Source organism: Talpa occidentalis, unplaced genomic scaffold (genome assembly GCF_014898055.3).
Source record: "Talpa occidentalis isolate TD23 unplaced genomic scaffold, MPIMG_talOcc4v2.1 talOcc4.8, whole genome shotgun sequence".
NCBI lineage: Eukaryota > Metazoa > Chordata > Mammalia > Eulipotyphla > Talpidae > Talpa > Talpa occidentalis.
Window position 1 is genome coordinate 79,253,543 of NW_023605194.1, and position 23,519 is coordinate 79,277,061.

Below are 23,519 nucleotides of genomic sequence, written 5' to 3' on the forward strand. Positions count from 1 at the left end.
ACTGAGGGGGGCAATGGGAGAGACAGGAGAGGTCTGCTGCGCCATGTGTGTTTCTCTCCGGCTGGCCGGGATCAAACCCACACTGCAGAGGCTGGGGACAGCTTCACAGCTGGTGCACAACTGCCTGTGCCACCAGAGAGGCCCTACCATAAACAACTTTTTACTGTGGATTTTTTTTTCAAATGTGACCTGTAAAATTGTTCTACAAATGTCAAATGCAAGTCTATATTTTAATGTCTATATGAACATGTAACACTTAAAATATGTACAAAAAAGATAATGAGCAAATTTTATTATGATTATTAACTCCTGGTAAAAGCAGTCTAAGCATTTGAGAAATTCAAAGTAAATACACTTCAGTGAAAGTCAAGGATGAACTTTAACATGGAAAAACACATATGCAATAGGATATTTCTCATATCAATGTTGCACTCCATAAAAATAGCTACATTAGATTTCATGTGTTAATACTTAGCACAAATACATTTGAATGATTCTATTTTTATCCTATGGATTTAATATATGTTGGATTTGTTTAAAGATGTTCAGTTGTCAGAAACATACAATTTTTGGTTAAAAGTACCAAGCAATGAATTTCACATACTAGGCACAGAATATCCATATTGCAAAATTGTAGAGACTATGTGAAGATAACAAGATAGCCTTGCTTGAAAATTTAAATTAGGTTAAATAAGCTTGAAAAAATATCGGACTATATGCTAACATTTGGAATAAAGTTTTTCAATAGTTTGATTTAGCTGGCCTACATTTGGTAACTATATGCACACACACTACTTACATATCTATTTCTAGAAATAAGATAGTAAACATGAGTAGAACAAGGAGGACATCTTGAGGTCAATCTAGAAATATACAGGTATTCTTTCACAGATCCTATATATAATTCAGGATTTAAAAATAGGTCTTTTAATCTAAATTAATACTTCCAGTATAAAATGTACTTTTTTCCAAAAGACAAAAAAGGCAAAGTTTTTCAAGAGCATTTAGATTCACTTGAATTCAGCCTTCCTCTTATTCTTTCTACCTGTCACACACTCATGCACACACACAAACACACACTAATGCAAAAGACTAGAGTCCTTTAGTGACAGATAAAATTAAAAAAAAAACAATAACACAAGACTGTACAAAATGTTTTCGCAAAACCATCTTAAATATTTGTTTTCACTGGTAAACTGAAACTTTTCACGGATACTGGTCCAGTGCATTTCATTAATCTACTATATATCTATTTTACCCACTTACTTCTAAAAAAATAAAAATACTGGCTAGGTGAGTTTTTGAGTTGACCCAATTTTGTCTTTTTCTATGTACTTTGTGTTAAAGCTGGATTTGCTGGACCATTGGCAGATTGTTCTGGCTCCTCAGTGCCACTAGTGGATTTGGAAACTTCTTCCTTGTTTCCTTCTTGGGCTTTATCTAGGGCACCAATGGGACTAACACAATTTGCATCCTGATTTGCTTTGTCCACTTCATTATCAAATTCAATTTTATCTTCTTGGTTGTTTTTCTTTACTTGTCCATTCTGGGCAGGATAGATGGTAGCAATGATGTCATATAGGAATTGATACTGTTCCTGGTAAAGAAAAGAAGCAAGACATTAGAGAAATTTTAGTAATTATTTTTATATCAGATGAAAATTAACAGGAATTAATCATTTATTTGTGGAACTCCTGAAGAAACTCATGTTAATAAAGAGAACATTCTAAATGGCTTACAGTTCTAAATTCTGTCTGCAAGTACTCTGTACTCTTCAATATTTACCTTATATCAAAACTCAATTAGTGCTCATTCCTCTTTCAGGACATGTGCTTTCTCATTCCCATGCCTGCTCCTATAATGCCACCACCTTCTGTGCTTATCCTCATGGTTTATGCCCACACATTATCTAAGTATCAAGGCAAGAGTTGCCTGAACCCCATAGGTTCAAATAAGTATTCTCATTTATGTTCTACAATTTCTTTGTCATTTTACCTACTACATTATTTAATAAATATTTGCCTGTTTCTTCCACTAAACATCAAGTCTCTTAGTGACAGGAGCACATGGTAAGTGCTCAATACATTTTCAAAATCAATATATAAAATACATACAAAATCAATATATACAAGCTCAGTGTCATATACAAATAAAAGTTGCATATATTTGAGTGAGTAGTTAAGTTTATATTGGCACTACTTACTAAATGCAGACTTTCATTTATGGTTGCTACCACTTACAGAGAATACATGTTACACTGACTACAAAAAAAAAAAATTACACTTTTGTTCTCTGTTCATGACTGCAATGTGACTTTGCAGAAACTTTCAACAAGAGGTGGAGTCTATTTCCCCATGCTTTGCATCTGGAATGGCCAGGTGACTTGTTAGGTGATAAAATGCAGAGGAACATGCATCTTGCCAGTTCTAAGCCTGTGTCTCTAGAGATCTTGTATACTGATGTTCTCCTCTTAGACCTCTGGAGCATTATATGAATATGCCTGAATGAACCTCCTTTTTTAAAGATTTATTTCATTTTTATGCAAACAAGAACTGGGGTATAGACCAGAGGTGTGGGGTGGTGGTGAGAGGATTCACCAAAGACAGAGTGGGGAGCAGAAAAGGCAGATCTACTGAAATACACTGCTGAGGGGAGCAGCAGGTAAGACATGTGGGTTAGCTCCCTGGCTGGGGACCTAATTCATGCCACAGTGGCTGGCAGTAGTTTGACAGTACTGAGACTTTAACCCCTGCGCCACCAGGAGGCCCCCGGATGAATCTTCTTCTTCAGTGGACACATCAGTGGCAGTTTGGTCCAAAATGGCTAAGCCTTAAATGATGAACAGAACTCTTCTATTGGCAAACTCTGAATAGGTCTCCTATTTGGATTGATAATAATACAATGTGAATTATCAAGTAAAGTGGAAGATAAAAATGAATAGAAAAATTAACAGAAATGAAGGAAAGGAGGATGGGAAGAAAGGGGAGATGAGGAGAGATTGTCCAAGTAAAAATACAAAATATATTCAAAGCAATAATGAGCTGTACTTACAAATGTGGGAACAATTCCTGGCCTTGCTTTGCGTAGAGATTTTACTACTTGAAACACATCAACCACCTCTTCTGTTTCTGCACTTTCCAAGAGATTTAACAAAGCACAAAATATTCCCGTTTGCTGAGATCCATCCCTAAAAGTGATTTAAAAAGATAATTCTACATTTTCTGGAGGAAGTGATATTGTAGTAGAATAAAGATTGAAAGAGACATAGAATATAGCCTTCACTTAATGTTTACTGTAATTATTTTGAGCTTTAAAAATATACTTTCTTCTGTTTAATACTTTGAAGATTATAGTCCATTTAAAAATTTACATCTGAAGTTGCTAAAACAAATATCATAGTGCCAATTTGATAGATGAGGACATCACGATTTAGGATAGATGAAGTCATGGCCAAAAATTGATGAAAACATATACTGGACCTGATATTTTATAAGTTACTAGACTACTAATTATACTACTTTTCTCTTCTGTCTTTCCCTTTGTCTTTGTAAATTATTGTATTTCTGCATCAACAGAAAAAAATACCTTAAGGAATTATTCATTAAAAAGAAGGCAACCAAGTGATTTGCAAACTGTGAGAGATATGCTACATGTGTAATATTCAACTTAAAAATGTGTTATTAACAGGATTATCTAAAGAAATTATAGTAAGTAGCCAACCAAATCCTAAGAAATATAGTCTTAAAACCTAAGCTTTCCTTCTTCAGCTTTTTTTCCCTACATGTTTTTCACTATTGAAAACCCCAATTAATACTTAAAAGTATGATATCTGTAAGGACTTGATTCTGTGTATGCGATTATAGCAACAACAATAATAATAAGGCTTAATCAAAAATTCTTAAAGCACTTTGCTAGATTTACATTTACTTCATCATTTTCATTTCTCGTTTACTTTAATTTTTAAGTGCAAACACTTATATTAACACCCTCCTTTCAAAATCTCTTATTTAAGTTGAATATGAATTATCTATCAGATGAAACTTAAGGATTTTAATAATAGAAATTAATAAAAAATCAAGTATTATTGTGTATATTATTAAAATCTTTGTTCTTTGAGTCAGTTTAGAAATCAAATAATGGGTTTCATATACAAGTTGCTAAGCATTGAGATTTTAGTTAATATGTAACTGAAGATAGGTTTATTAAAGGCCAAGCATTCAGTCCCCTGTATTCTTTTAATACCTAATAGAGTGGACCAATATAGTGTAAGCAATTATAATACCTGTCACTTTATCTGTTCATGCATACTTACTATCATTCATTAATTCACTCAGGACATATAACATTCTAGGTTCAATGTTAGGCACCACGGAATCAAAGATGACATAGAACTAATATTAAGGAATACACAACCTAAAATTCTTCCACTATAATGTAATAATTTATATGATATTTCTATAATAGTTATGCTTGTGAGAATAATTAAGAGGGACTTCATAAGGGACTTTCACTGCAGATGTGTTTCATATAACAGGATAAATAGAATTTAACAGTAAGTGTGAACCAAGATGTCAAGTATTACTATGATTTTTAGAGAACATTTTATCAAACCCTACCTACCTGCAATGAATGAGAAGAGGCACATTCTTGTGATACTTAGTTCCTTCGGTGGAATTCTTCTTGGGAAGTTCTTGTTTGAGAACCTGAATCATAGATATTAATTCTTTGGGTTCTGCAGGAAGCTCTTCCGCACTCCAGTTATGAAATTGGTACTGGTGTATAGTTCGACAGTCTTTCCTCTAAAACCAGAAATGGAGGAAGCATTAACTCCATTGAAGTTCAGCCCATTTTATAATTTAATAGTCATGTTTTCTTCACAAGTACATTCATATCATCATATTAAAGCTTTATTCCGAAGGCATGATGTAGTTGTTTTGCCCTTATTGAATAATTCATATTTTTTACTTGATAAATTGTATTGAAGATAAATACTCCAGAAATTGTGTACATACCTTGGAATGCCTTAGTTCAAATACACGGAGTGTGTAAGCTGGAGATTTATTTGTGTTTTTCATTTCAACTTCTACATCTTCATATGTTTGCTTTCCTTCTCCCCAGTATTGAGCACAGACTTCCTAGATAAGAAAGAACATAGATCACCAACTTCCAAGGTAGTTTGTTTCTTAAAACATTCAGAGTCCACCCCTCTCTCCTGTCTGTCTCCTCTTTCTTTTCTTCTTATTTCCTTTTTTCCATTTAAATTAAAATTATTACATTCTATAACTGAAACCTGTCCATAAAATGCTAAAATCTATCCTAGTATGTTCAACATCCATTCAACAAATATGTGGTATTTCCCCGTGCAAATGCAGGGGATGCAGGTATAACCAAGGAAGTTAGGACACAACAGGAGCAGCTCTGTCCTCCCTGTGCAGGTCTTACATTCCGTACTCCTATGCTTACCTCTTAACAATCTATAGATGGAATTGCAGCCTATCAGGACCCCTTCAATACCTCGTGTCTTTCTGTTCCACAAGAGGTCTTTGAAGGAGACTGAATCTTGGTGAACAGGACCACTAGTAGCTCTATATAAGTTGACTCAAAATCTAAGTAAAGGGGTAGGTTCAAGAACAAATGCATTACAGACATTTTCTTCCCTTTGTAAATAGTTCTCCATCAACTACTATCCCATAATTGCTGACAACATTCCTGCTGGTCCTTCTGGTTCATTTCCTAGCTTTCACAATTTAAGTGAATAAAAATATTACTGGACTTTCATGCTGGGAATCTGGATTTATTTTTAAAGAAAAAAAATCCATCAATATATTAATAGAAGACAATTTCTATGTATAAAAATGAGGGGAAAGAGAAAGAAAAGGCACAAAATATAATTGCTTGTTTATGAGGACATCATTAAATGAGTTTTAACATATGTCAAATTCGACCATATGTTCAATACTAAAGCTAAGTATGGCCTACTGCCAGAGAAATTTTGATAACTCAAGATATTAAGGAAAGGGTCAAATATATGTCACAGGTATTTTTATTTCAAATTATGTTTATGAGATAAAGTAGGTTTACAAAGGGAGAGAGAGCATGTTTAGATAAATGGAATGTCAGTAAATTAAGACTCAGAGCTGACAACGCAAATGGTGTGTTAAGATTCAGTTAGTAGGGCCTCCCCGGTGGCGCAGCGGTTGAGCGCTGGGTTGCAAAGCTGCCCGCAGCCTCTGCAGCGCTGGTTCGATCCCCGGCTGCTCCCCGGCCACTGGAGGAGGGTCCCACATGGCGCGCAGACCTCTCCTGCCGCCCGCTGCTCCCCTCAGCAGTGTACTTCAGTCCTTCTGCCTGCTCTGCTCCCTGCTCTGCTCCCTGCTCTGGCTCTGGTGAATCCTTTCACCCTCCCACACTTCTGACTGTACCCATTGCTTGTATAAATAACTAACTAAATAAATAAATAAATAAATAAATAAATAAATAAATAAATAAATAAAATCTTAAAAAAAAAAAAAGATTCAGTTAGTAAACCTAGGTATCCAGAGTAGAAAATATGGAAAAACATTACTGCATGAGGAAAATGAAAAGATAGATGAGACTCTGATTACTGAGGGGCTTAATATCAGACAAAGGAATATGCTTTTTATCCTGAAAAAATATTTATTTACTTATTTTTGAAGTAACATTGGTTGAGAACACTGCATATGAGTCAGAGGTGTAAATTCACACCTTTTCAGATGTTTGTTATCTTCAGATGTTTGTTATCCCTTGGTTTTCACAAGGGATGACAGCAGCAAGCAGTGTTGGGAGAGTCAAATATGAGAAACTGTCAGAAGCCAGACAGTTGATGGCGGCAATACTTGAATGGAACGGGATCAGCAAGAACAAATGGTGTACTGTGACAGAAGGGTCAAGAGACTTGGACATAGGAAGCCAGCCATAAAAATCCAAGAAAGTAAAACCATGTTTTATGACAGACTTTAAAAAAAGATTCTTGAAAGTACAAACCTGGTCTCCATTCTTCAGCTCTGTTAACATAACAATAACTTTTACTTTTCTTTGGAATATCATCTGCCAAAAGTCACCAATGGTTTCTTTCAGAGGTCCCTGAGCAGCAATCATCATTTCAGGTTTCCAGTAACTCTAAAGAAAAAAAGGTGGGACTCTGTAACTACTGCTAACTGATGAGAAATCAGTGGATCTGTAAAATCACCATTTGAAAATACAGTTACTTAGTTTGCTATCAGTACTATTACAAAAAATATTAAGATTTTTTAGTTCAAGGTCCAATGTTATATTTATGCAAAATACTTATTAATGATAATTCTTAGTAAAATCACATTGAAAATATATTACTTTGCAAAAGTAATTAGCTTTCTTGTCTACAAATATCTTTTTTCTCTAAAATGGTTAATGCAATAATAAAAATAAATTGCATGCACATTTTAAGTTGTCTTCAGCATGTCTAAGCATTCTTATGATGGCTTATAATTATACTAGTATTCTATGAATGTATATTTGTGGAAAACTTGAAAAGTAAGTCTAATAGTAAATATGTAAAAAGTATTTACCGAAATACTATAGCTACCTTGTTCAAATCTCAATTTACTAAAAAAAAAGTTATGTAGACTAATAATTTAGATAATATGAATGAAAAATATTTAGCTATATGAATAGGCAAACTTGGATTTACTCAACAATTTGGATGTGTGAGTAAATATAAACATTTTCAAAAAGTTATATTTATTATTTTTTATTATTTTAAATTAATATAATTATAGTCATATTTGTCATAAATTATAATTAAAAGTTATTGTATATCAACTCATTAGGTTTCAATATTTTTCCTTTAATAAGTTAAAATATAGTCTTAAAAGTCTCATGTCATCAATATGCCATCGTAATCAAGCTCATTATTCTTTTATAAAACCTCTCATAAAATGGCCATAATAACATAGCTATACTTTTTAAAGAATTACATTTTGGGCTTTGGAAATTGAAGTACCTACCATTATAAAGGATGCATTGATATATTTGCTAATTTCCTCTGAGTCACTGTCGTCATCAGAAGACTCATCTGAATCATGCTCACTCTCTTGGCTTATTTCCAGTTCATGTCTAAGTGGCACTCTGTTAAAGTCATCTGTGTAAAACAAACAGTAGTAATTCTTACTATAAAAATATCTGCTTGATAGTCATGTGGAAATTAAAAAGTAATTTTAAGGGACAGATTGTATTACATGAATTTATTGACCTACGTGAATGTGAATGTCATTCTACCTAAAATTCAGCTTTTATTAAAAGATTATGAAAAAAAGATCCCAAAAGGATTCCAGGAAAAATTTGTCAAACTTCTTTAATTTATAATAACCTGATCAAATGATCTAATTATCTACATCACCATCCATTGCATATTTTAAACTATATTCTTAAGGACTTCTTCAGAGGTTAACTAGATTGACAGTGTAATTATCTGAATTATTTCATTGTCCAGTTTATTAATCTACATTATATTTTCCCTGTGAATAATTTAGTGTATGCAACTGGACAAAATTCCAGTTGTACCCAATATGGTACCATTAATATACCTAAGTAGCAAAATACAAGGCTTGAACACAGCATATTTTGATGTGTTAAATTTGATGATTGACAATTTATAGAGTACTTTCACCTACCTCAACCTCCAGATAGAAGGGAGAGGTAAGAGAACAAAAGGATGTGATTTCTGCTATTTGTCAACAACCAAAAGTAATGGAAATACCCTAAAGATGAAAGAGAACTGTTGAAGAGAACTTGATCATAATTTCCAAGCTTCAGAAGTTTTTTGTTTTCCTACCCACCAAAGTCCATTGTGAATACCTAGGGTTCAAAGTATTTGCTGCTTCTAAAATTGAAGTAACCTGTTAACTATTCTCTATAGTCATCCAATTGTTGAAAGCTCGCTACAAGATCATCCGTGTGTGTGTGTGTGTGTGTGTGTGTGTGTGTCACTTTAAACAAATCCAAAAGAAAGCTTAACTTTAACTGAGACAAAAAGTAAAATAAAATAAACTACATACATGGAATGACATGAGAATTCCTGTTTTTACTTTTATTTTCTTCATGATTTCCAACGTGTTGTGTCCTCCAGCTCTTATATGTAGGAAGTCTCTGAAAGAAAGGAAACTAGTAAGTCCTTTTAAAATGTAAATATTGGCTTATTTTATTGATATTTTTGGTATTATAAATACTCCCTAAAGAAAAGCATTTCAAGTTTTGTGAAATCTGCACACATTTTCTGTAGGTCACAAATTGTAAGTGTGCCTCTGAATTTTTCCTTTTAATTGCTGAAGTAGTTATATATTTGACTTGGGAGGTTAAACTAGAAATACACAATTATATAAAAGAAAATACTTCTGACTGAAGAGGAAGAGGGATAGTATGGTTGTTCTTATTTATGATGAAGGTGCTATACAGATGTTGGTTATTAATTAAGATTGCAAATAGTAATGGCACATTATTTCAATTATCAGAAATAAGCTCTCCAGACACAACATTTAATGAAGTCTTAGCACATGCTTCCAGTTGTGGATACATCATTTATTTATGCCTTCCAAACTGCTTTCTCCCTCACTCATAGCAGCTAGTCCACAATCTCTACCATTTCTACTGGGGAAGCTTCAAATCCTTTTACAATCATTCCTTACTTAACATTGCTGAGAGGTTCTTGAAAATTGTGACTTTAAGCCAAAGCCTTATAACAAATCAGTTCCTCAGATAACAGGCCTGGGACTGTTTTTTTTTCTCATCAACATTACAACCTAATAACATAAAATGATATTGGAAAACATGCTGTCCTTTTCTCTCCTTAATTCCACTTTTTTGGATATATAATTTCTTTTTTTAATTTTGTTTGATGATTTTATATGCTTTTTTATTGTATCATTTATTATTGAGATAATATTAGTTACAACACTGTATTTTTTGGAGTTATAAATCCCTTCTGATGTATATTACCACATCACACTCACCACCAAAGCATTGTACTCCTCCACAGCATGGTGGACTTCAGTCCACTTTTATGTCTCATTTGAAAGCATCAGTTTCTTAACTGGGCCCTATCTGCCCTCTCACCAGCTCTAATCCTTTTAAAACCAAACCAGCAAGTTCCTCTGAGGCTCTTTAACATCTTGACATCCTTGTTTGAATACATCGAAACTCTTTAATTTTTTTCCTTTTCTAACCTCTTTTTAATACAGTACAAAAAACCTTCAAGGATCTATAATCTCTAGTCCAGTAGGAGATGAGGCTGACATTGTCATTCCAGTCTCATCCACCACTGGATTATCTAGAACCTTGAATTTAGTTTTTTACACTTCTATCAAAGCCTCCAACATATTGTCTTTACTACTTACTTACTTTCTGAGGTCATGTCCTTCTATGATCAATTCCCTTTTTATCGCCCACCACTACGTCATTCATTTGAAAGTACCCTCAGCTCATTTGCTCCCCAACTTTTAAATAGTCATTTAAAAAAATTCTAGATGAGTTTAACTCAACTGTCAGCATTTACAACCTCTATTCCTTGCAAACTCAATGATTCTGTAGAAAATACAATCAACTAACTCTTATTAAATCCATGATGATACATTTCAAATGATCCAACAACAATTTCTGGCAAGCTTACTTCCTTTGCCTAGGAAGATTGCTTGCCTACTATGTTTTAACTATTTAATAACTTTCCCTTTCCTCAGGCATAATTTCTTTGTTCTACTCACTCTTGTGCCCCTAAAAATCAACTGATGATCTTGCTTCATATTTTCTTAAGAAAAGGCAATTAAACAAGAACTATTTCAAACTCTCAACAGCAAATCTACCAACTAACCATTTTCCTGTGCCTAGACTTGTACTTAGCACAGAGTAGATATTCCATCATATTTGTCCAGTGAAAGAATTTACTTTCTTTTAGTGACTATACACATGAATGTTTAAAGTAAGTTTATTATAAGTCTTTCCAAACAACGTATGTGTATATGTGATTAATTAGGGTAAGTGTATGGAATGTATTGTATTGAATGTAAGTGTATTGAATTTATCAGCTAAAAGAGCAATAAAGTATCCCTCTGTTTAAGATTGCTCTCTGTGCCTGCTAGTTCTTCCATTATAATATAGGTCTTCTGGTGAATTGTGTTACTTAGTGATCTACCTCCACATCCAGTCTCATACCCACTTTGTTCCAAAACATTATTCATTCTGCATCTGATTAAAAGCACATTCTAAGTCTTGTTGTGAAACTCCTTGAATTGACTATATTGGTAGTTTACAGAAAGCTTTCATAAACTGGAAATCATGGATAAAAGAGAAAAGTTTCCAAACTTTTTTTTCTGAGAACTGAACAATTGGAGACAGCAATACCAATTCTTTGAAATCATAGTGAACTGCATCCTAGGTTAGTTTTTAAGAGTAATTGCCTAATAAATAGGTTAGGACACATGTACTGCATGCATTTATACTTTAGTTTCTGTCTACCAGTTCCAGTCAGTTCAACTTCCTAAGGAGTCATAAACTCCTCTAATTATTTCCTTTACAAACCAAAACCAGATGCAAGTTTAAAGGTGAGATGCTGCACTGCTTTTGGCGGGCCAATTTTGTGGCTATATACTATGATCTTGACACTTTATTTTATACTAGCTTAATGAGGAATGGCTAGAAGTGTTGACTGTAGAATCAGATTTATAGATTTAAACAAGTCTCCTAGATAATTGTGTGATTCCAGGCATTTCTCTTAAACTGTGTCTTAGTATCCTCATCTGTCCTCTGTTGGTTATAGTGAGGCCCAAATGGAAGAAACTATGTCAAGTGACTAGCACAGCACTGGAAAATAGAACGCAATGAAAGTTATCTATTATAAGTATTATCATCATCTTTATTATTACCTGGAATTCTGCCTCTAGTGGAGAGGGGTCACTGGGAGGATCTCTTTTCTTCAAGTTTTGTAGAGATGAATGGAATTCAGACAAGCTCAATTCTGTTTCCCCATGCTGAACGTATTCCACCAATGCCTGATGGATCAAAATGTACTGTGCCTATAATTTTAAGGAAAAAAACAGAAAATGAATTGATAATTTAAAGTCCTATAGATCACATTTATATAAATTATATAGTCCAATAATTTTGTTCATATTGTGACAATATGTGAGAGAGGAAACCGTAACATGTAAATATTAGTTGACTCTCACAGTTCTCCAGAATATGTGCAAATTCCATCTTAACACTAATTTTCCAGGGAATTGGCTTCTACAGTGTAGTGGGTAGCTTGTATCTTTTTTTCTAAAAACTGAAACATACTACATGTTTTTTCTTTTGGTGATTATTATATCGGTAATTCAACTTACTAATATGCAGAACTATAATAAAAGTCACACTCTATGTTAGGTTAAAAAAAAGCAAGTTGATATTCCATAGAACACATTCTTGAACAGTTTTCTCTAACTTTTTAAATATAGAAAATTATTTTTAAAACAAAATATGCCTGACCTAGATTTAACAATGCTGAAGCTTTTACCACATTTGAATCCACTATTTTTAAAAAGATGCTCTATTTCTGATAAACTTCAAGCCTGAGTTTGGCTATATCATTCACTCTATTTTTTCATATGACATATTTCTTTCTGCTTAACAGTCTTTTAATATTTCTACACTAATATCTGCATTTATAAACATACATTTTTGTGTTCTTTTCAAAATTATGTCTTACATGTTTCATTTGGTGACTTTACTCACTGATTGCTTCTGATATGAGCACCTGTCTCTATATATAGAGAGAGTCTATGTATAGAGAGAGAGTTAGATGCTAGATATATATATAGAGAGAGAGAGTCAGGTGCTTTTATATATATATTTTTAATATATATATAAAGCTTAAACCTTTATATATATATATATATATATATATATAGGTAGGTAGGTAGGTAGATAGATAGATATAGACATAAAACTAGATTATTCTTTCTAACTGCAGCATAGAGTATATTATACAAGGGCCCAAATATCTATATTTTGTTTGTCCATTTCCCTATGGGTATGTATTTAGGGTGTCTCCCCTTTTTGGGCTAGTCTAACAATGCTGAATGCAATGAACATTCCTGCAAGTTTGTAGTTGTATATAATATCAAGTGCTTCTCATAGGAACATAGTACATACAGAATTGCTGGGGGAAATGTAGAAATTTTCTATAATAACCATCACTGACAATTACTGATGACCTGCATGTGCCAGGGACTAATCTAGGTGTTTTATTTACGTGGATTATCTTTTTGTTGTAACTTTATAAGGTAAATGCTGTCATCTCTATTTTACAGATGACTTGACATAAACATTAGGAACTTGCCCAGGTGTGCATAGTATTAACAAATGAAAGGCAGCATTTGAAACTTGGAAGTCCAGGCTCTTAACCACCATGCTAGTCTGTCTCCCTAGTTTTATTTTAATTTTATGAGATGCTGCCAAATCAGTTTTTAGTGTTGTTTCCCAATGTGATATGTTGTTGTTTCATTATTTTAAAAAACATATTTGAGGGGCCTCCCCTGGTGGGGCAGGCGGTTGAGCGCTGCCCTGTAAAGCTGTCCGCAGCCTCTGCAGTGTCGGTTTGATCACGGCTGGCCAGCGAGGGTCCCACATGGCACGGCAGACCTCTCCTGTCTCGCCCGCTGCTCCCCTCAACAGTGTATTTCATCAGTCTGCCTGTTCTGTTCCCTGCAATGTCTCTGCTGAATCCTCTCACCCTCCGGTGCACCTGGCCTGTACCCCAGTTCTTGTATAAATAAAATAAATAAATCTTAAAAAAAACATTTGATAGTCAACTTCTTTGTCAGTACTTTTAGCTATGAATGGAAAATGCACTATGATTGCTGCTTTCCACTTGCTTTAGTTTTAATTTTAATTTAGGAATTTAAAACTATTTTTGCACATTGTCTGAAGTTGGAAAGAACTTGTATTTATTTTGAAATTAGTACATCCACCACAAAAAGATTGGTCATAATGCCAAAGCATAATAGCGATTGAAGGCTAGAATATACCTCCACTTGAACCATCAGGCATCTCTGTCGCCTCAGCTTGACAACATAACCATAAATATCCACTTTGTTCTCTGCCTCCAGGCCTTCTAGCATGGCGTCAATTCCAATGTAGGTACCTGTGCGCCCAACACCAGCACTGACAAAACAAACAAAAAAAGGCCAAGGCATGAAAGGCAAGGAAATTAATGAAAAAGTCAATAAGGATGGAGCAGAGAAAGGACTATGAAGTTTCACTGCCTAGATTGCTTCCCAAAATAGCAGTAGCCAAATGGGTGGATGACCTAATAGCACAAGGATGTGAATAGCCCTGGTGCTTCCAGCTGGATTCACTCACCTGCAGTGCACCACTATGGGGCCGCTGAAGAAGTTGCTGAAAGCGTTCACTCTCCTTCGCAGCTTGAGGAGCAGGTGAGGCTCTTCAGGCACCCCGTGGTCTGGCCAGCTGGTGAACTGAATGTGAGTTATCTCTCTTGCGGCTGTTTTTTCTTTTTTCTGGACAAGGGATAATGTTTTCATTGACTTTTTGTTTGTTTGTTTCAAAGCAAATAACCTGACATAAATAAATAAGTGGAAGGAAGTCCAGGACAAAAACAAAAAAACACAAACCAAAACAAAACAAAAAAAAAAAAAAAAAAAAAGCAACTCCTCATGCAGAATTTTTTTCTAGGCAATATAAACTTTTCCATTCCAATTAGTAACTACTAACTGAGATGTCATGCAGGACTGGCATGCACTGACCAGTAAGCAGTAACTTACCAGGAAGGTAGGTAAGGTATGGAGTGTGAGAGCTTAAATCTTTAGGTACTTTCATGCTGCCAAATCAGAAACTAAACTAACAAAAACAAAAACAAAACACACACAATTGGGAGATGGTGTATGGATGTGCAAAGATACAAAGGCCATTCAAATTGCTGCTTGAAATATGTATGCTTTGAAAACCAGCAAATAAGACCAACTGCTATGTAAACAAGGTCTGATGAATTATTTGATTAACATTCTCTTTCTTAGACTCTCTCACATTAGAAATGTTAACTCAGGGGCCTCCACTGTGGCACAGTGGTTGAGCGCTGGGCTGTGAAGTTTCCCACAGCCTCCACAGCGTCCATTCCATCCCAGTCTGCCGGGCGAGGGTCCCATATGGCGCACAGACCTTTCCTGCCTCGCCCGCTGCTCCCCTCAGCAGTGTATTTCGTCGGTCTGCCTATTCTGTTCCCTGCTCTGGCTCTGGCGAATTCTCTCACCCTCCCATGCTTCTGACTGTACCTAGTGCTTGTATAAATAAATAAATCTTTAAAAAAAAAAAAGAAAGAAAGAAATGTTAACTCAGACCATAGAGAAAGAACTGAGCAAAAATACATCCCATATTTGTCCCAATCTCTAAGTACCACCAGAAGATGAATAATTCATAATTCTTTCACCTGGTATAAAGAAGAACCACCTACATGTAGATTACAGAAGAAATAAAAAAAAATTGGTTGTAATTTTCTAATAGGAAATAACTGAGTTAATTAAGAAAAGTAACATTAGACTAAATGTAATCAGATTGGTGTCCATTTTTACATATCACCCAAATCTATGATTTGTGAGATTTCAAAGCTTAGTCCATCATGTATTTAGCCATGAAACATCAGTGAGGTTGTTCCGCAGGTCTCCAGGGTCATACAGTAACTAATGCTATGGGACTCTTAGAAGGTCTTGAGGTGGAAAAACCTTAGTGAGGGGGAAAATAGCCTTAGTCATTTTTTTTCTGTAGAAAATGTTTCTAGACCATGCAGAAATAAAATTTAAGTTACTAAAAACCTACCAATGAATAGAATTCAGAGAAAATTTCAACTTTGTCTATAAAGACCCCCATTTTACATACCATAAAATTAAATTATTTAAAGTGTGATTTTTTTTTTATTATATTTAGAGTTGTGAAGTCATCACCATCATCTAGTTATAGGACATTTCATTTAATCCCCCAAAACTCACATGGATTAGTAGTCATTCCTATTCCTGTCCCACCCTCCTTAGTCCCAAGCAATCACTAATCAACTCTATATCTCTATAAATTTGATTAGTCTGGATTTTCATGTAAATTGAATCATATAATCATATGTAACCATATAGTCACACCTCCATTTTAACTAGATTTTTAAGATCACACTGACAGTTTTATTCTCTGAATAAAATGTTTTATCTCTACATCATAGTCAGAACTTTATACTTCTTTTTTTTTTAAATAATAAATTTTATTGTTATATTCCCAATACAATTGCAGCCCCCCCATTCTGACCCCAATCCCTCCCCTCCCGCCCCCGCCCCCCTAAAAGTGTCTCTGGTTCATAGTTTTTTGTTGATTTTGATTTTCACTTTCTTATAGTTATTCATTTTCCTGGTCCCTTATTTAAGTTTTCTAGATTCCTGTTATGAGTGAGACCATCCGGTATTTTTCTTTTTCTTTTTGGCTTATTTCGCTGAGCATGATCCCTTCCAGCGCCATCCATGTTGCTGCAAATTGCATGTGTTTATCTTTTTTGAATGCTGAGTAATATTCCATGGTATATATGTACCACATACTTCTTACATAGTCTCTCTCATTGTGTGATTCGTATAAATATTCTTTTCATAATGGTAGCAAACCCATTGAAAATAGGGACTGTTTTATCCTCCATTCAATAATTCAATCATTTATTCAACATATTTCATGTGCTCTTTTCTTATACTTAAAGGACCACAGAACCATAAATATTTGTGTTGTGCTTTGCACAAATAGCACTTACATCAGTGACTTAACTGACCCTCTTGGCTTGTGTTATTGTTCTAACCCAACTTTTCCTCCTGCAGGACACTGAAAATATTTTCCCATATACATTTAGTTTCTTATATTTAATATCTCCTAATCATATTTTAGACAAGAATATGAAAATAAAAATTATGTAACCAAAACAAACTCACATTTGCAATGTTCAATTTCTGAATGACATAATCTGGACATCTTTTGTACTCAGTGAGATTTACAGTAACATCTCTGAAAGTCCGTGTCCCCTCTTCCATTGATGGCCAGTACTCTGCACATTTGTTCTGGGGTTAAAAAAAAATCGTGAAATCTAGATTTCATTTGAACAAACCTGTTTGTCAAACATTCTTTTAAAAGGCAAAATAAAAATGTATTACTCTGATATTTTCAAAATATTTGTATCGTCTCCTTTAAATACATATAAACTCTAAACTGTTACGTTTTAAATGCAATCCACTTCCCATTAATGGGTTCTGAAGGATTTCCTCTATACTACTTAGGGGAAGTATGATCTTCCAGCCTGAGCTGCATATTAAAAGAGGATATGCTCAGTGGGAGCAGAGTGATGTATTTGCATGTGGTGAGCAGAATGAGGGATGGAGAAGTTTTCATAGTTCCTAAAGTTACATTGTATGAGTCACCACCTCTCTGCCTAAGGTCAGTTTTGTTTCAGGTATTCATCAGTAATTGGGAAGTCAGCCCAAAGAAAATAACTAAACTTAAAAAAATACTGCAAAGAAGTATAATCAAATGAAAGCCCAGCATTGAAGCAAAACATCTAAAGTTTGCTCATATACACATGTACTTAGATATGTATATGTTTTATTTCTCCACATGAATGAAAATTTAAAGCAGTTTTATACTGATTAAAGCAGACAACTATCTGTTTTAGTCACCAAGCACACATATGTGACTTCTTGAAATATAAATAAATCTTTTTTCCTAACCCCATCTGTACCCTAGGAATCTCTATCCTTCACCCAATGAAGCTTCTGGGTTCTTACCCTATTTCCTTCCTCACATCGAGTGACCATGACAATAACTGTGGCTTTCTGTTCCCAGATCATCCTCCAGAAATCATCAACTGTTTCATCCCTTGGACCTAGGAGGTAAACAAACACAAACTGCTAAGAAATATCTTCTTAAAAGTGATATAAACAGGGGCCTACCTGGCATCACAGGGGTTAAGTCTCAGTGCTATCAAGCTATCACCAGCCACTGCAGCACAAGTTCCATCCCCAGCCAAGGAGCTACCCACAAGGTGCAGCAGACCTCTCCTGTCTTGCCTGCTGCTTCCCTCAGCAGTGTATTTCAGTAGATCCACATGTTCTGCTTCCCACTCCATCGCTGGTGAAACCTCTCACCCACTTGCACCTCTGGCCTAGACCCCAGATCTTATATGTGTAAATAAATAAAAATAAATCTTAAAAAATAAACAATTGTTCAAAAAGAATATTGGACTATCCAACAAATTACCTTGTGCAGCAATGTATTTCCTAGGTTCTTTGAAACCCTGTTCAAAACACACAAAGATATATCATTTACTGAAAGCTCAATTATTCATCTACATGCAAAGTTGTGAGCTGGAAGAATTTGCTTCAGGCCCAACATTTCTTCATTGTTGGTTTCCCTGGGCATTTTAAAACGACAAAAGGCATTTTATAAAGTCATGAGCAGGCATTTAACTGTGACAATGATCTTAGCATTCACAAACAATATGCGTAATTTTCGTTTTTTTCTATATACACAAAACAAGAAAAAACAGACTTCATCCTCGTGTAGATGGTACAGCTATATACAGAAATAACTCAGGCATTCCTCTGTTTTATATCCTGCCAGTCCTTAATGTGCCCTCAGTCATAACTCAAACCTTCTTATCAGGCATGTATTTACTTTGAGGATTTTTACCCAATTTCTTTCAATAAGTCATTTCTTCCCTTTAACTCATCTGGCTTATATTGCTAATTCCCTAGGCTCATTTATGCCATTCTCGACAAGATAACTTTTATTTCATTACTTGCAATATCTGCTATCTCCACTCCTGTTACCAAGGCAAAAAGGAGTTTAGAGCAGATAAGATACTTTGATAATTTCTTCCAATACTACCTCACATTCCTTAATTTTATCTTGCAATCAGAAAGTCTTTTAGGGAGATAACATGTGCCATTAGATGAAATTCAGTCACAAAAATTCATGATGAGTTTTAGTGACTTCTTGAAATTTCTGTATCATGACATAGCATTATTCATATATTCATTTATTCAATATGTATATAATGAGTGGCTAATATATGTCACATGCCCTTCCAGGAGCTCAGGGCTCTGCTGGAGCAACCTGAGTATACCTCAATACTGTAATAACCATATACATTTGAATAGAAAATACAGATCAGATTATGCTTTCTTCAGAGACAATATAAATCCTTGTGAAATTAACATTTACTCTCAATTATTTTCCTTTGAAGAATAAATTGCTTAGAAAAGATGCTATTCATTAAAATAAACTTGATTGATGCTAACTATGAAGCTTACCAACGCTACCTGAAAAATTGGTTATAGTAGAGGACAAAGTTATGTCACATTACTACTAATTATTTTTCACCATGATCTCAGATTTGTAAGAGTTGGTTATTATTGTAAGCAAGGCTTTTGAGGATCATGTGAAACACAAATAAAAGCAGGAAGTTACACTGTGATATAATGAGCACATGTCATAGGAGAGGTATCTCTTGCTTAGGCTATTTTCCAGGGACAGCAATAGAAAAATACACAAACTATATCAAAGTCGATGGCAGGCAAGACACTCTAGAAATTAGAATGCTTTCTCTAGAGAAAGTGTGTTTAAGAAAAAGAATATCCCAAGTCTGTTCCTACTAGCAAAACAAGGAACACCTCATAGTGTTGTTTTGAGAATTAATTGATTTAATATATGGAAAGCCCTTAAAAAGGTGGCTAATAAATAGCAACTATGTAGCCAATTGCATTACCAATTGTCATTATAATCATTAATGTCAAGAATTTTGCTCTGGAACATTATTAGATGTCTCAGAAAGGAACTTTATTAAAGATTAAGTTACAGATGTTGGAGATGCATGTTTCAGGAATGATCCAAGTTAAAAAAGTATTTCCAAATTATTCTATATTTTTACATAAACTATGTGTAGCAGATTGAATAGCATTCCCCCAAAACTCAAGTACATTGGGGTCTCAGACTGTAATTCAACTTGGAAATAGGGTCTTGGTGGATATACTTTGGGGACATGAGATCATACTGATTTGAATCCAATGACTGGTATCTTTATGAAAAAGGAGACACAGTGGCTTGGAGACTCATGGGGAAGAGAGCCATGTGATGCTGATGCAGACTGGAGTGATACAGAAACAAGCCAGGTATTACCAAAGATTGCCAAGATCTACAAGATGCTAGGAAGAGGCAAGGAAGGATTTTCCTCAGAGCCTTCTGAGGGAGAAGGGCTTTTCAGACACTTTGATTTTGAACTTCTAGCCTCCAGATTTGTTCCAAAGAATAAAGTTCTGTTGTTAAGTCACCTACTTTGTCGTACTTTATTATGTCAGCCTTAGGAAACAAAAGCATAATAATAATATGACTATTTCAGCTACTCCAGTAAAAGGTTATACATTTAAATAGATCAAACTAACAACTAGGGGAAAAAGTCCTCAATTTCAAGGAAAAAATGTGGAATCTAACTTATAACCAGCATATATGGAAACAAGACATCATTTTGTCAATTTGTCAAAAAAATATTTGATAACCACTCTTTTAGTAAGTCTGTGTGGAATCAGAACACTCTTGTACACTGTAAGTAGAGTATAAATGGGTGTAACCACAGTGGAGGACCATTTGGAAACATCTTTAAAATTAAAGGTGCATATTCTTTCTGAGCTGGTGATGCTTCTTTTAGAAATTTATCATATTGATATACTGAATCCCAGAATCCCATCATGAAAGAATGTGAGTCAAAGTTATTCATTAAACCATCCTGTGTAATAGATTAGAAACCACACTTACTATATATTATTATAGGAACTGATTAAATAAATTACAATGCAACTATATCATAAATTACTACAAAAATATAAAATAAAGATGCAGATATGCTCTATGTCTGGTGTTAGCAAACCACAGCCTGAGACAAATCAAGCAGGCCTGATTTTTTAGGGTTTTTTTTGAGCACGGCAGCCATATTATGTATTTATTGTCTATGGAAATGGGCTACAAAATTGCAGAGATGAGTAGCTGTGGCTCAGATAAGTCTTGTAGAACCCAAAATATTTGTTTTCTGAACCCTTACTGAATAAGTTAGCCAAGCTCTACTTTTCATAATGGTATTATATATATCTCAGTTATGTGCTTTTATTTAAGGTAAATAAAGCATGGTACAGAACAGTATAAATATTAAAAGTTTTGCAAAAAGAGAGGGATAATATTTATTTTTCTTGTTTAGATGTAAAGAAACTCTGATTGGATATCTAATAAGCAACATATAGGTTACTCCTCCTGATTAGTGGGGACACTGGATTGGGGACAGTGGATTGGGCGGAAGGAAGATTTTTTTTCGGTCTCTATATATTTTTATACTTAAAATTTTGAATTCAAATGATAGAATATTTAACAATTATATAACTATTTTAAAAAAGTATTTTAGATAGATTAACCCTATTCATGTGCTGATATTTGTTTGGGGGGAAATATAATAAATACAGGATATTTATTGATGAAAAGTATCTCTATTGAAATGCAATGTTATGTAATTGAAACTCAACAGTTTGGAGTCAAGCAGTCCTGGGTTTGAATCCTAATTCAAACTTTTACTAATTGAACAGGTAACAAGCTAGAGGCACCCAGTCCTTATTTCTACAGCCAGCACAGCGCACGTGGCTAGCACAAATGTGAGGCTTTTATGAGAAGTACATACATAGTTTAACAAATAATTTAGTCTAATAGTCAGTACCTAATAGGCACCAGAGTGTTTTAATTATTACAATCAGTTTGTTTGTAGAGAAAAATCCTATATTACATCTAGGACCAATAGGCAAATAATAAATATTCTTGCAAATGGTAATGATTGTTTTGCTTATATCAGTGATGATATTATGCACTTATTTCAAACTATTTTTTAATAATATTCTAAAATTTTGATATGACAAAGGAACTGAATGGAATGCATAGGTACAATAAAAAATGCAAATGGCCAATGATAAAATGATGAAGATATAAAATAATCTGACAATTATGCATTGTTACTCACATCAATATAACTGGCATTTATGTAGTTTGAACCTGCATCTCCATTTAGATCAGAGAGTTCAACACGATTATAATCATCTGTTCAAAGAAAAAATATGTGAGTGAAATAATGAGTAATCAAGTCATGTAAATAGATGGAGATCCAATTCTCTGAGTACTTACAAGGAAGGATGTCAACATAACGGTTTTTATTCTGGTTAAAGGGTTTTCGAGCATCCTTGATAGGAAACTTGCTGAACACCCTTGGAATGCTCTGCAAAACACAGATTCTTTGGGTTACAGCAGATTCAAGAAAAACAATTTTCCCCTTGTCAGTAATTATTTCCAGCAAATGAGACATACTGTAATATATTTCCTTTATACTGATGAACATGTTTCATATGGTAATTGAAATGAAACTTATACAAATTATGCAAATAACCCTTTTTTCCTTTAAAATGAATGATTAACTACTTTAAGAATAAGTCCCATAAGTGTCAGTAAATTCAGAATTAATTGCCACTTTAAAATGCATTTACTTGGATGATACTTTATCATACTTGGATGATACTTGGAAGAATATCTAGTAAACAATTACAAAATCAGCCAATCATGTTCTGTGCCACTACGTAAAAGGAAATAACAAAATGAAGTATTATTTTAAAATATTTACTAACTATAACTATTACTCTCTCTTCTCATCTGTAAACATGTGCTAGTGATAGCTGCTTTGCCTATATTGCAGTATTATATGGGATTAATTTGAAGCAAGCGGTTATACAATACATTAAAGTAGAATTATCTTGATAATTAAATAAAATTTCTCATTATATATATTAAGAACAGCACACACCTGAAATTCAGCCAGAAAAAGTCTTGCTTCATCAGCAATCTTTCTCTTATAAGTTTCCACCAAAGTATCTGCATTGATTGGCTCCACATTCATCAGTTGCTTTTCATCATCTTTAAACACATTGAAAATTCAATATGAATGTTAGATCTATCTTTCAAATGTTCATGCAGGTTTCATTCAGGGTATATCTTGGATTCAATCCTTGGCAGACAGTGGGAAAGCCTACTTATATATAAATATTCATTAATAAACCTATGGCTTTGAAATCTTATGCTCCAATCCTATTCTGGGCTTTCTGTTCATCTTTCTGCCTTACTCTCTGAGTTCCCACGTAGCTATCCCATATGCACTCACAGGTACTTGATTTAGGAAAGATGTTCAAAGTGAAGGTCATGTTTTCCCTTCATCTAGCATTTTCAATCTGCAAATAAGATCAACACTCACAAAATAATTTAATACTGAAATGAATGCCTATCGAGGATTCTAAAGAATCAATGCCAAAGCTTCTGCTTATGGACTTGGTGCCTGTAATTGCTTGAGAGAAACCCTTCAAAGACAACTTAAAGTAAGACAGAGGAAAAAA

The 23,519-nt window shown here is 34.2% G+C and overlaps 1 protein-coding gene across 3 annotated transcripts in view; it reads right to left on the reverse strand.

The window, feature by feature from the left end:
* Positions 1-288: 288 nt before the first annotated feature.
* The window catches only part of PTPRC (protein tyrosine phosphatase receptor type C), a 113,463-nt gene continuing 90,232 nt past the window's right edge, over positions 289-23,519 (reverse strand). For all 3 annotated transcript variants that reach the window (XM_054690293.1, XM_054690291.1, XM_054690292.1), the window contains 16 exons: positions 22,937-23,046; positions 22,267-22,357; positions 22,106-22,182; positions 18,313-18,349; positions 17,841-17,938; positions 16,995-17,120; positions 14,389-14,546; positions 14,055-14,190; positions 11,913-12,062; positions 9,057-9,147; positions 8,007-8,140; positions 7,006-7,140; positions 5,013-5,135; positions 4,621-4,799; positions 3,052-3,187; positions 289-1,597 (listed from right to left, as the gene is read on the reverse strand). In XM_054690293.1, coding sequence (XP_054546268.1) covers positions 1,328-1,597; positions 3,052-3,187; positions 4,621-4,799; positions 5,013-5,135; positions 7,006-7,140; positions 8,007-8,140; positions 9,057-9,147; positions 11,913-12,062; positions 14,055-14,190; positions 14,389-14,546; positions 16,995-17,120; positions 17,841-17,938; positions 18,313-18,349; positions 22,106-22,182; positions 22,267-22,357; positions 22,937-23,046 — 2,051 coding nt within the window. In that variant the 3' untranslated portion in view covers positions 289-1,327. The remainder of the gene's footprint in view (positions 1,598-3,051; positions 3,188-4,620; positions 4,800-5,012; positions 5,136-7,005; positions 7,141-8,006; positions 8,141-9,056; positions 9,148-11,912; positions 12,063-14,054; positions 14,191-14,388; positions 14,547-16,994; positions 17,121-17,840; positions 17,939-18,312; positions 18,350-22,105; positions 22,183-22,266; positions 22,358-22,936; positions 23,047-23,519) is intronic.